The sequence below is a fragment of the Brachycentrus maculatus genome, unplaced genomic scaffold (assembly GCF_059751285.1).
Source record: "Brachycentrus maculatus isolate JH-2025_06_01 unplaced genomic scaffold, ASM5975128v1 h1tg000692l, whole genome shotgun sequence".
NCBI classification, from domain to species: Eukaryota; Metazoa; Arthropoda; class Insecta; order Trichoptera; family Brachycentridae; genus Brachycentrus; species Brachycentrus maculatus.
The window spans coordinates 36,920-48,248 of record NW_028281424.1 but is presented as its reverse complement, the minus strand read 5'-3'; the positions used below and the strand labels follow the sequence as shown (position 1 = coordinate 48,248).

The 11,329-nt window shown below is 27.1% G+C and overlaps 2 protein-coding genes across 3 annotated transcripts; one reads left to right on the top strand and one right to left on the bottom strand.

Moving 5' to 3' along the window:
• Nucleotides 1-677: 677 nt before the first annotated feature.
• Nucleotides 678-6,076, top strand: GABPI (zinc finger DHHC-type palmitoyltransferase GABPI). 2 transcript variants are annotated; one of them, XM_088274579.1, is made up of 6 exons: nt 678-1,141; nt 1,810-2,061; nt 2,176-2,250; nt 2,357-2,542; nt 3,168-3,268; nt 5,454-6,076. In XM_088274579.1, exons 1-6 carry the CDS (start codon nt 906-908, stop codon nt 5,525-5,527), a joined length of 924 nt encoding a protein of 307 aa, XP_088130705.1. In that variant the 5' UTR covers nt 678-905; the 3' UTR covers nt 5,528-6,076. The 2 variants fall into 2 exon arrangements, with proteins under 2 accessions (XP_088130705.1, XP_088130706.1); XM_088274580.1 differs by lacking the exon at nt 5,454-6,076 and adding an exon at nt 4,925-4,999 and having other exon boundaries at nt 682-1,141.
• Nucleotides 6,077-7,368: 1,292 nt separating this feature from the next.
• On the bottom strand, nt 7,369-10,983 carry LOC148300567 (uncharacterized). The gene is made up of 6 exons (XM_088274596.1): nt 10,114-10,983; nt 9,818-10,035; nt 9,575-9,720; nt 9,102-9,485; nt 8,871-9,025; nt 7,369-8,762 (listed from the first exon to the last, which is right to left on the bottom strand). The coding sequence occupies exons 1-6, from the start codon at nt 10,515-10,517 to the stop codon at nt 8,615-8,617; spliced, it is 1,455 nt and encodes a 484-aa protein (XP_088130722.1). The 5' UTR covers nt 10,518-10,983; the 3' UTR covers nt 7,369-8,614.
• Between the last annotated feature and the right edge of the window lie 346 nt (nt 10,984-11,329).

The window sequence follows — 11,329 nt, the reverse complement described above, 5'->3', positions numbered from 1 at the left end:
ATGTTACTTGTGAAATAATTTACTCGAAAAATAAAAGTTACATGAAAATAGTAAGTAGGTAATAGACAAACAAAATAAAATTCTCAAATTGGATTAAACAAAAATTAGGTTCTCTTTTCAGTTTTTTGAGAAATGATGTTATTTATTGTTTGATACAATTACTTAAAAAATGAGACTTTTTGATGTAAGAGCAATTTGAATAGTCTTCAGCGTTTAATTGATTTCTGAATTGTTCAAGTTTGTAAAAATATAACAAGTTTATTAAATAGCAAACTAGAAAAATTTCCTTATTACCCCAAAAATTCAATGTTACCCCATTTGGGGTAATTTACCACGGTTGTATATACTTTCGTAAAATTAAGTATTATTGAAATAAGTTATTAAGTAGTATAACCTTTTTCACATACTTAGTACAACAATCTGTAGTGTATCATTACGAAGTTAAATGCAATATCACAGATTTAAATGAAGTCACAAAATATTTTATTTAAATATACGTTTTGATAGAACGAATTTGGATTATTTTTTATAACCTTGTGAAGTATAATATTTATGACGAATAGCTGGAAGTAGGTTGGTAATTATTACGAAATTAGCTGTCCTCCCTCTCCGCTTTGTAAAAGTAAATGGGTAAGTACTTAGTAAATACTTTATTCTTTAGCTATATGGCAGCACTTAAATGATAATCGATTAACTGTCAATTCAGTCGACTTTTTGTTTACAAAATTTTAGGTTATAATGTTTTTGGCACTATTGGTCCTGAAGTTGTCAATAAAGTAATTAGGGAAAAATTTTAGGTTTTGATTGTTACGGAAATGAAAGGCTCCTAAATGGATCTGTTTAAAATCTAAAACCTACAAAAGATCTAACGAATCTCTTCTAAAATCTCACATTTTTACTTCAAAATGAAGATATCTACTCACATTTTTCTGAATTGTTTACCTAATATGATGACTTGTCTCAACAAATTGTGTTGCCGCGGTTTACTGTCGAAAATATCGATAGATATTTTGCCATTTTTAATTATTCCTGTTTTAATGTTCATAGCTTCTTCCTCATTATATTTCACAATCGGTGTGTTTTTTGGCACTGCACTTACTTTATACTACATTCGAAAAAGACTTTGGCTAGTCAGGCCCAGGTGAGCTTATCATATTATTTTAATATGATGTTGTTTTTATTTTCTTTTTATCACATTGTCTGCCAACTGCAAGATATCTCGTAGGTTGTTTACTTGCCCAAGACGCCTACTACGAGTTATCTCGTCCCTTGCCATATTTGTACAGCTACGAGGAATCTCGGAGCATAACAGTGTAAATATGAATAGATGATCCTAGGAAAGAGACTAAAAATCCAGGTTTGGTTTCAATGGTGAACACAAAATACAATTTTATTATTGAATTATTACTACGTATTGTTATTAAAGTCTTAAATAATACAATATTTGGAACATGATCAAATCTAATTGGCTCTTGACCACAGTCGTGAAAAATTCCGTGGCATTCAAAGTGTTAATAAGCACTTTTATAGATAAACATCTCATAATTGAAAATTCAAAAGCAATTTTTATTATATGTTCAGATGTGTTCCAAGATGTCCCATTATTATTATATTTCGATTGTCATTTCTTTTTTATAATACGGATGTTATTTTGAGTAAAAATATGTCAGTTGTTATGTGTGTACAAATGCCATTTCTTTGTAATGTACTATATAATAATGATTTCAGATAAAACTAAACTTCTTCTTTATATTTTATTTTGCAAAACTCATATTCCAATAATTACATTGTTTATCTTTCACTTTACAGATCAACATTTTTCATAGTATGGATGATCTCGTCTGTCATATGGCTTACTCTGGTTTTTAATATCTTTGTTATAATGCTCCTTGAAATTTTGCCTGAGGAGAACTTCGTTCTCGTGGCTCTGACATTTGGGAGTGTCGGATGTTTTTATCAAGCTAAGATGAAAGCCCAGAAAACTCTTTTACCCTTCAATAAGTCTTCCTATATTAACGGAGACCTCGACTCTAATGAAGAAGATGTGACCAAACTTATTAAGTGAGTGTTTTGAAATGTATATGGCAACCTCCAAATTGTAATAATTAGCATATTTGGGTACAAGCCTAAAGCCCGGGTTATGCTTTTAACACATTTGTATTTTTTTTCTTTCAGTTTACAAAATGAGCAACCTTACTTTTGTAGACACTGCCAAGCAAATGTTCCCAATAATAAAAACCATTCCATTTGGTAAGATGTCATTTGTATTAATTTTATTAATTTTATCTTTTGTATTAATTTTAAGATATTTAAACTTTAAAGTACATAAGTAAATATTTGTTGTTTACATTTTTAGGTTAGATTGTTGCATTGGACCAGAAAATGAAACATTATTTTCACTTGGAAATTTCTTTGGGATGTTGGCTTTATTCTACGGCTCTAATTTGACACTGACTACGATTTGCCATCCATTTATATTTTATTATCCTTATATTAAATTTTTATTACCAGATGATTGTAGTGACGTGTACTCTTCTTCAACGTAAGGAAATTACTTTAATTAAAATTACAATATATTCGCATGGACTCTTTTTCGTTAAATACTTTTAGCAAATACATTACATTGGTGGTTTTTAAATTAAGGTCTGTAGTTTTGTGGGACTGACTTCATAGACATTTGCACATTTAACTAAGTGCATTATTTTTAAAACATCTGCAATAGAAACAACTTCTCATTAACTCTAAAATCTTAAAAATAAAGACAAAACAAAAAAGAATTCAATAATGTGCTTCATGAAATGAAAGTCCCTGATGTTTTTTATGGTGATTATCCAAACATTTAAGAATCGCCGCTCTATTACAAAACTTACATTTTATTACTTAATATTTATCAATGCTTTAATACACAAACATACTAATTACAGTATTGGTAAAACTATTTTTTTTTACTTTTTTTCAAATTTCTCAGTTGTTTTTATCATTTTTTTTAATGGTTGACACATACAAAAGTAAAAGTAAATTGATGAAAAAGTACAATTAACTCACGATGTTTTTATTCATATTGTGTTAATTTTTTTCCTTAAACAATTGTAGTAAGTGTGTGCTAAGGCATTGATATAAATGTTGTTTCGTATATATATTTAATATACCTTTTCTATTTTTTCTAGCAATGCAGTGTCTTTTGTAAGCGCTATATACTGTATGATTATTGCAACTAAGATGTTGTGGTTTCTCCTGAAAACATTATTCTTTAAATTAGGATGCTCAGGTATATTAACTCTGAAATTCATTTTATTAATGAACGAGTTTTATTATTTGTCAAAACAAATATGAATGAATGTCATTGCATTATTATTATTCTTTCTAATGTGTATCTCTGTATTCTACTTTGTTAAATACAATTTTTGTTTGTTTTTAACATCATTAAGGTACTATTTTTAATATTAATATTAATTAAAAGTTTTCCAAATCACATTTTAGATCTGGCCTGTGATTTAGTATCCCAATTCTGTTAACACATTTCAGACGGGTATCTATACGCCTGCGGACCGCTGGCGACTAGATTCCATAATTATGTACATATAGTTAAGACCTTAACAAAGAAATTAGTATGTAATATTCATATTTTTATATGGATAATTGGATATATTGATATATTCATATCTATATGCATGAATCGCAGGGCTGATCACCTTGCCTTCATGCAATTAATGATCAAGATAACACTGCTTCGCTACAATGCAGTGCCCTATGCACCATTGGGTGCGGATAAGGGTTAGAAGAAGAAGATATATAATATAAATACTTTGAATAATTCTTTCTTTTCTACTTTTGAAATGAGGCCGGCGCAGAAGGTAAATATACTCTTCCCGTCCTTAAGCATCAATCGACCAAACGGGTATAAACACCTTTCCCGTCCGAAGTGTGTCAACATTATAAAAAATATTCAAATATATTATCGACTACCAAAAAAAAGGTAGTTAAGAATTTCAAAGTAAAATCATTATTATTTTTTAAATTGACAATTTAATAATATCCAGTATTTTCTAGTTATTAAATAAAGCAATACAATCAACATAATTATGTGTTTATTAACAGGCTAAGAGTCATATCGTGGTCCCATAATTAGTGTCATTCAGAATTTCATTAGAATCCACTCTGCCATAACTATTTTCAAACACAAGCCTCACGCGAAAATGGTATTGAATTTCAAAAAATTGTAGCGTAATTGAGTATATTGTAGCTGGTGACTAAACATGGATTTATGAGTATGACATGCAAACTAGCCAACACGTATCGGAATGGTGCTTGCTCAATAAGCCGAAACCGAAAAAACCATGTCAATGTTTTGGATCCCTTTAACTTTTTTCTGTTCCCCAAAATCAAATTACCGCTTTGTGGAACTCAAAGATTTTTCTCCCATTTTGACTCGATTGAATTTGTAAATAAAATTTGGAAAGGAAACTCAAGATTTCGAGAACTCGATTCCAGAGTATGCCTAAAAATGCATTGTCGATGCAAAATTGATAGTTTAGCAGAAAAAAATATATTGCTTCTGAAGGAGCCTATTTCGAGAGAGATTTAACAAATTTGAAAGAATAATTTATTTGTTGTTGTGTTTTTTTTTACTCAGTCCCGGTATTTATTTGATAAAATGTATATCATAGGTGAAGTTCATTTATTTTATATTTAAACGATAAGTATTTTACATACTTTAATCCACTTAGTTTAATTCACTAGTTACTGATTTTTCATTTTCTTAGCATTATCAGACTGGTTGATTAGTTCTTATCATTCGAGTACTGCCATAGAAGCGGCATTCATAGTTTGCTGTACTACTCAAGTGCCGCCGCTATAGTGCCAAGAAAATAAAGTTTTAGGGCTCATTATTTTTATTACATTGTCTTTTTGTCCGCCTCCATAGTGTAATAGTCAGCACGCTCGGCTACCGTATTGGAGATCCCGGGTTTGATTCACAGGGGGGGTCAAATAAATATAGGTGATTTTTTCACTCTAATATTTACTCAATACATATTACCCTGGACTGGTACCTGAAGTGGAGGGCTGATCACCTTTCCTTCATGTGTTAACGATCAAGATAACACTGCGTTTATTATGATGTAGAACCCTATGCACCATTGGGATGAGAATAAGGGTTTGAAGACGAAGAAGAGTTTTTTTTTTACTTTTAATACACCAGAATTGTATTATAAGCACAATTATATAGTAATAAGTCTCGGAATTTGATTGAGTTGGCGGTATGCACAGAATACAAAAAAACCTCCAAGTGAAAAGGGCTAAAACAGCAATAATTGATAATAATAAAGTACATTTTTCCAAATAAATCTTTATTTCTTTGGTAAAATTAATAAAATTCTCCCATAAGTTTTATTTTGGTATAATTATTGTTACACTTGATTATATTTGTTTTTAATGATCTCTGTGAATTACAGGAATAAATTGGAGACAATCTTATTTTACTTCAACGCAAAATGGTCTGCAGCTCTTCACATTCAAGATAGCATAATCATTAGATCCAGTTTTTTAAATACTACTCTAATTCTCGCTTGTTATTTTAATGAATCAAAGCTATTTATTAGAATTACAATATCTGCACTTATTTTATAATATTATGTGATTGTGTTTGTTTCAATTCATACTTAGATTTTGTAGTTATTTATAAAATGACAGTTAATATAACATTGCCCTCTTACTGTTTTAAAAATACATTAAAATGTTCTCTCAGAAGAGAATAAAAATAAAGAATAAAAATTCAAGCTATCAACCAGGGAGGTGTAAGCTAAAGGAAAGATACTAAAGTACATAGTATATATGACATTCATTTTTCTTCCAGATTCTTATTTTTTTACAACTTTGAAACTCAATTACGTAACCAATTGTCTATCAGTATAATCGGAATGTTATGTAACTGTTTTTTTTTACCAAAGTTTTACACTATATTTTAGCCTATAGTTATGTATTTTTATTTTTTATATCGAATTTTTTATAATTTCTACAATAGATATCCTCCAGCAATGTACTCCCTTTTGCGAGTCCCAAATAGAAAAAAAAAAAATTGGGATTTTTTTTTTTGCTGTGATTTTTAAAGGAATTGAATTCCTCTCTCATTTTTTAAATGATTTTTTTTTTAAATTGCTATAAACCACTTCATTATTTTATTAAGAATATTTTTTTATTATTGTTAATCATATGTTTTTTTCTCTTGTACGTAATATGATTAAATAGCATATTCTCAGCCTAAACAACAGATTTAGCATAATAAAATACGTAGTATCAAAATCTCAACGCAATTAACAAATCTCTCGTATCTCCGTAATTGATCACTACTTTTAAGTATGTACATAATATATTAATATACATTAGAACCTCTACATTATCTGCTGTAATCACATTTTCTTTTAGTACTAAAAGCTATTTGACATATAATTATCCTACCCTTTTGAATTTAACCTTGCCGTTGGATAACTATGATTGCTGAAGTCCACCAATATTTATATATATATATATATATATATATATATATATATATATATATATATATATATATATATATATATATATATATATATATATATATATATATATATATATTTATATATATATATATATATATATATATATATATATATATATATATATATATATATATATATATATATATATATATATATATATATATTTATATATATATATTTATATATATATATTTATACATATACATATATGTATATACATATATATATATATATATATATATATATATATATATATATATATATATATATATATATATATATATTTATATATATATATATATATATATAAATATACAAATATATATAAATATATATATATATATATATATATACATATATATTTATAAACATATATATATATATATATATATATATATATATATATATATATATATATATATATATATATATATATATATATATATATATTTATATATATATATAAATATATATTTTATATATATATATATATATATATATATATATATATATATATATATATATATATATATATATATATATATATATATATATATATATATATTTATATATATATATATAAATATATATTTTATATATATATATATATATATATATATATATATATATATATATATATATATATATATATATATATTTATATATATATAAATATATATTTTATATATATATATATATATATATATATATATATATATATATATATATATATATATGTATATGTATATATATATATATATATATATATATATATATATATATATATATATATATATATATATACACATATATTTGTATGTACTTTTACATTTTAACCTACTGAAAAAAGCTACAGTGAGTCATTTCAAATTAAAATACAATTTAACCCCAAGTTCTCTCTGATGATGCGGCACCTATTTCAATATTATAGGGGGGTTTACTGTTTTTATATTTTGTTTATATGTTTAGGTTTTTATATTATGACCTCGATAATAGAATAATATGTCTTGCATTTTAGTAAAATAAAATATATTCCTACAAATCTAAAGCTATTCTAAAAAAAATAATCTTGTAGATTATTTTATATATATATATATATATATATATATATATATAAAGACGGCTTATTAAAAATATTTTTTTGGATAGTTGGATAAAATTGTGATAGTATACTTATATTACTTTTTTTATAATGTATGTAATTTATTTTGTAATGTGTATTTATAATACTCTGAGTACGACTAGATATTAAATATTATGCAATATATAAAAATACATTACGAATTTTATTTTATTATTGTTACCAACTTGTTTACATGTGTAATTTTTCTAGAAATAAAATATTATTGATTGAAATACTTGCTTTGAAATTTTAATTATTAAAGATAAATTCAACTTTATAATATTTATGGTAGATTTACCAAGCAGATACCTGGTAAGATTATAAAGACATTTGATAGAGTCAGCACAGGCCTGGACTCGGCAAAGATCTGGAAGGTAATGGGGCACGTTTGAAGCTAGCGGAGTTTAATAAGAACCCTCACCTTTATAAGAGCTGACAATATTATCACAGATTGGCTTTGGGTCACTACCAGTCAAGCAAGGCTGCCTCCTCTCGCCGTTCCTCTTCATCATCCTCGTGGATTTTATTACCACCCGATCAAAGAATAACCATCTCTTCCTCCCGGAAACTCTGTGATCTGATGCTGTTGTAATCGATCACTCCATTGAGAGTCTTAAACGGATTGTCGATAGGGTAAATAGGTATTCCACACACATAGGTCTTAAAATAAATGTTTTTTGTGCAACAGCTTGTGCCTGCATGCCCAGCAACCATAGCCACCTCATCGCAAGGGAGTTTCAAGTTTCAAGTACTTAGCAGTGTACAAAACAGAAATTGACACCCATTCAAAAAGAACTGGAAGTGTGTTCAGTACTTGTAAGCTCAGCATGAAGTTTGTCTAGATATCAAATTTATACTTGGTGAAGACCAAATATCGCCTATACAGTGCCTGCATTACTCCTGTACAATTTACGACTTGTATAAAAGTATGTAATAATTTAAAATAATATTTGTTTCAAAAGTCTATGTGTCTAGGAATGAAATCAGGAATAACTTGTTGCACTTTAGCCCTCCACCTTTGTTTTCTCACATCGTGCTCCCTTTCTATAGAGTTGATTTTAGGTAACATTTGCCAGCAGTCAATTGTCCTCCACTTTATTCGACTGAAAAAATTAATGTTCCTTTTAATTTAAGACTCAATCATATTTATTAAAATAATAATAAGTATTGGTTTATTTGATTTTGATAACATTGTTTACTTAATTAAATACCTGTTGTAATGTTGGACTGCTAAATCCCATTGGCGCTTTCTAATAATTTTCCACACAATAACATTTGATTTCCACTGATTAAATAGCTTTTCAGTAAGTTGCAAGTCGTACCAATCCTCCGCTACCTGCCGCTTATTCACCATTACTCTGTGTTCCTAAACAAAAGTAACAAATTAATCAATCAATTGTTAACAGATTTCCAGAATATTATTTTCCATTAATGCTACTTACTATCTTCCAACGATCAAATGTTAAAATTAAAATTTTCATCTGGTATAAATGATCAGCCAGTTGATTTCTTTCATTTCTGCTGCTTTCAGTACAATTTCTCCATCTAACAAAATGATTTTTCAAAACCTTTTCTAAATGGTATGAAACTGCTTTAGTGAAATCATTTTTCATATTGTTAACATACAATTTCCATGTATGTAGACCATATTTAGTCATAATTTTTTTCTCATAATGCAAATCTGCCATCACAGCTAAAGCTCTCATTTTTTCTCGGAATTCCTTTTTTCGAATAAAGATTAATTGCTCCTGCTTGCGTTTCTCCTTAAATTCAATTATTCTCCGATTTTTTTCTTCCTGATCCATCTGTTGACGAACTAGTTCCATCTACAAATTTATGCATTGCCATTTTTAATAATACATGCTTATCATGATATTGATAGTAATTTTAATATCGTTATTATATGTATACATACCTGTTCTTTATTTTTTTCTTTTTCGAGTTCTATTTGTCGTCTCCTTTCTTGTACTACTGCACGTTTTTCTTCCCTCTCTCTTGCTCTCTGTTCCATTTTTTGGAGAAATTTTGGAACTTTCATGCAAGTTAGTTCTAAATATTTTTCTGTGAAAAAAGATAGCACACTTGTAATGTTGATTGTATCACCTGACTCGGTCATCTATTTATTATAAAATGATTCTTATTATTTATGTTAGCTTACCAGCATCTTCCTGATTATTTTCATTTCCTGTAATGCATTTCAGTTTTGGTTTAATAAGCTTATCGCACTTATGTAATGTTTTGCACACATCATATACAACATTATTAGAAACACTTGCGTCCTCTACAATCTTCTTGAATTTTAATTCCTCTATAATACGTTCTTGTTGTTCTAATTTGGTTTTTTGTAATGCAATTATATTTTTCTGACTCTGATACCTACATAAATATTATCAATTATTGTTATGATAGTTAAAATGTTACTTACAAAAACTTGGATCAAGTTCTTTTATTTACCTGTGCTGGAAACATTGACTGCTCGTAAAAGGTGGTTTTTCTTTACTAGATTTCTTGGAAATCTGTGTTGACGATGAAGAATTAGAAAAGCTTTCAACTTTGGACAATTTGTGATTATGTTTTTCAGACTTCAGTTCATTCTTTTTCTTAATTATGTTTTGAAGAAAAGCTTCTATTTTATCATTTTTCATTTGCTTTTCACATAAATATTGACTATTATTTGTAAATTTTCGCCAATAATTAAAATATTTCTGTAAAATTTGTTTTTTATCATCATTTATTTTCAACGGTGTTTCTTCAGTTTTATTCAAAAATGCAATCATCGCAGATTCAAGGTCTATAATATTAGGTTGTATATTCTTTGAACTTTCTGTAAAATTTACAACAATTTTCTTTTGATTCATCTTTTTAAAATATAATAATTTATAATAGATAACTAAATAATATGCAGACTTATCTGCACAGAATGTTTTTATTTATTATTCATAAAACTAATCAATCAATATAATATAGTATATTTTTTCACTTTTTCAAAAGTAATATTGTTGACGTTGAGTGGGATGTATGTTTATTATGTAACCTAGTACCGCAAATGACTAATAACCTTAGAACTAATAACTGACTACCTGACTGAAATGTTTAATCAATAATCACATCAATATAAGGACTCATTACGAATTATAAATGTATTTATGTAAATCATATATGTAATATTATTTTTTGTACGTATGTACTATAATAAATCAATAAGGATCAATGGCAATTCAAATTAAATTATTAGTTCGGTATCTATTTATTTTGATAATGCATGAAACTCTTGTTTTTTTTTAAACGGGAAACGATACAAAAGTTTATAGCGTTTGCCGTTTAACCATGTATCCGTTCATTGTCGGTTTTTAGTCGCACATTTAAGTAGCGGAAATCAGTCTGTCGTATATCGCGCTGTCTTCTTCTTCTTCTTCTTCTTTTTGATGGCTTTTCACCCATCTTGAGTGTTATCGCCGGTGTCGAGTTATTTTTTATTTACACTTTTTACATTTTACTTATAAGTGTTAGTATTCCTGTTAGTGGGGTTAGTTTTATTAGTAATGTAAGTTTGTTTAGTGAGTTATTTTAGTAAGTTATCACACACCTTTACAAATTTATACAATTAATTTAAAGGTATTTACAAATTATTTTATAAACAAGTTTGTTAGGGGAGGTTAATAAGGTTAAG

What these genes read in the sequence shown, in the direction of transcription:
- GABPI (XM_088274579.1), top strand. Translation starts at nt 906, where the DNA reads ATGAAGATATCTACTCACATTTTTCTGAATTGTTTACCTAATATGATG. An exon ending in CTTTGGCTAGTCAGGCCCAG is followed by an intron (nt 1,142 to 1,809) that starts GTGAGCTTATCA and finishes TTCACTTTACAG; the next exon opens with ATCAACATTTTTCATAGTAT. An exon ending in GACGTGTACTCTTCTTCAAC is followed by an intron (nt 2,543 to 3,167) that starts GTAAGGAAATTA and finishes TATTTTTTCTAG; the next exon opens with CAATGCAGTGTCTTTTGTAA.
- LOC148300567 (XM_088274596.1), bottom strand. Translation starts at nt 10,517, where the DNA reads ATGAATCAAAAGAAAATTGTTGTAAATTTTACAGAAAGTTCAAAGAAT. An exon ending in AAGAAAAAAATAAAGAACAG is followed by an intron (nt 9,486 to 9,574) that starts GTATGTATACAT and finishes ATAAATTTGTAG; the next exon opens with ATGGAACTAGTTCGTCAACA. An exon ending in CATTTGATCGTTGGAAGATA is followed by an intron (nt 9,026 to 9,101) that starts GTAAGTAGCATT and finishes ACTTTTGTTTAG; the next exon opens with GAACACAGAGTAATGGTGAA.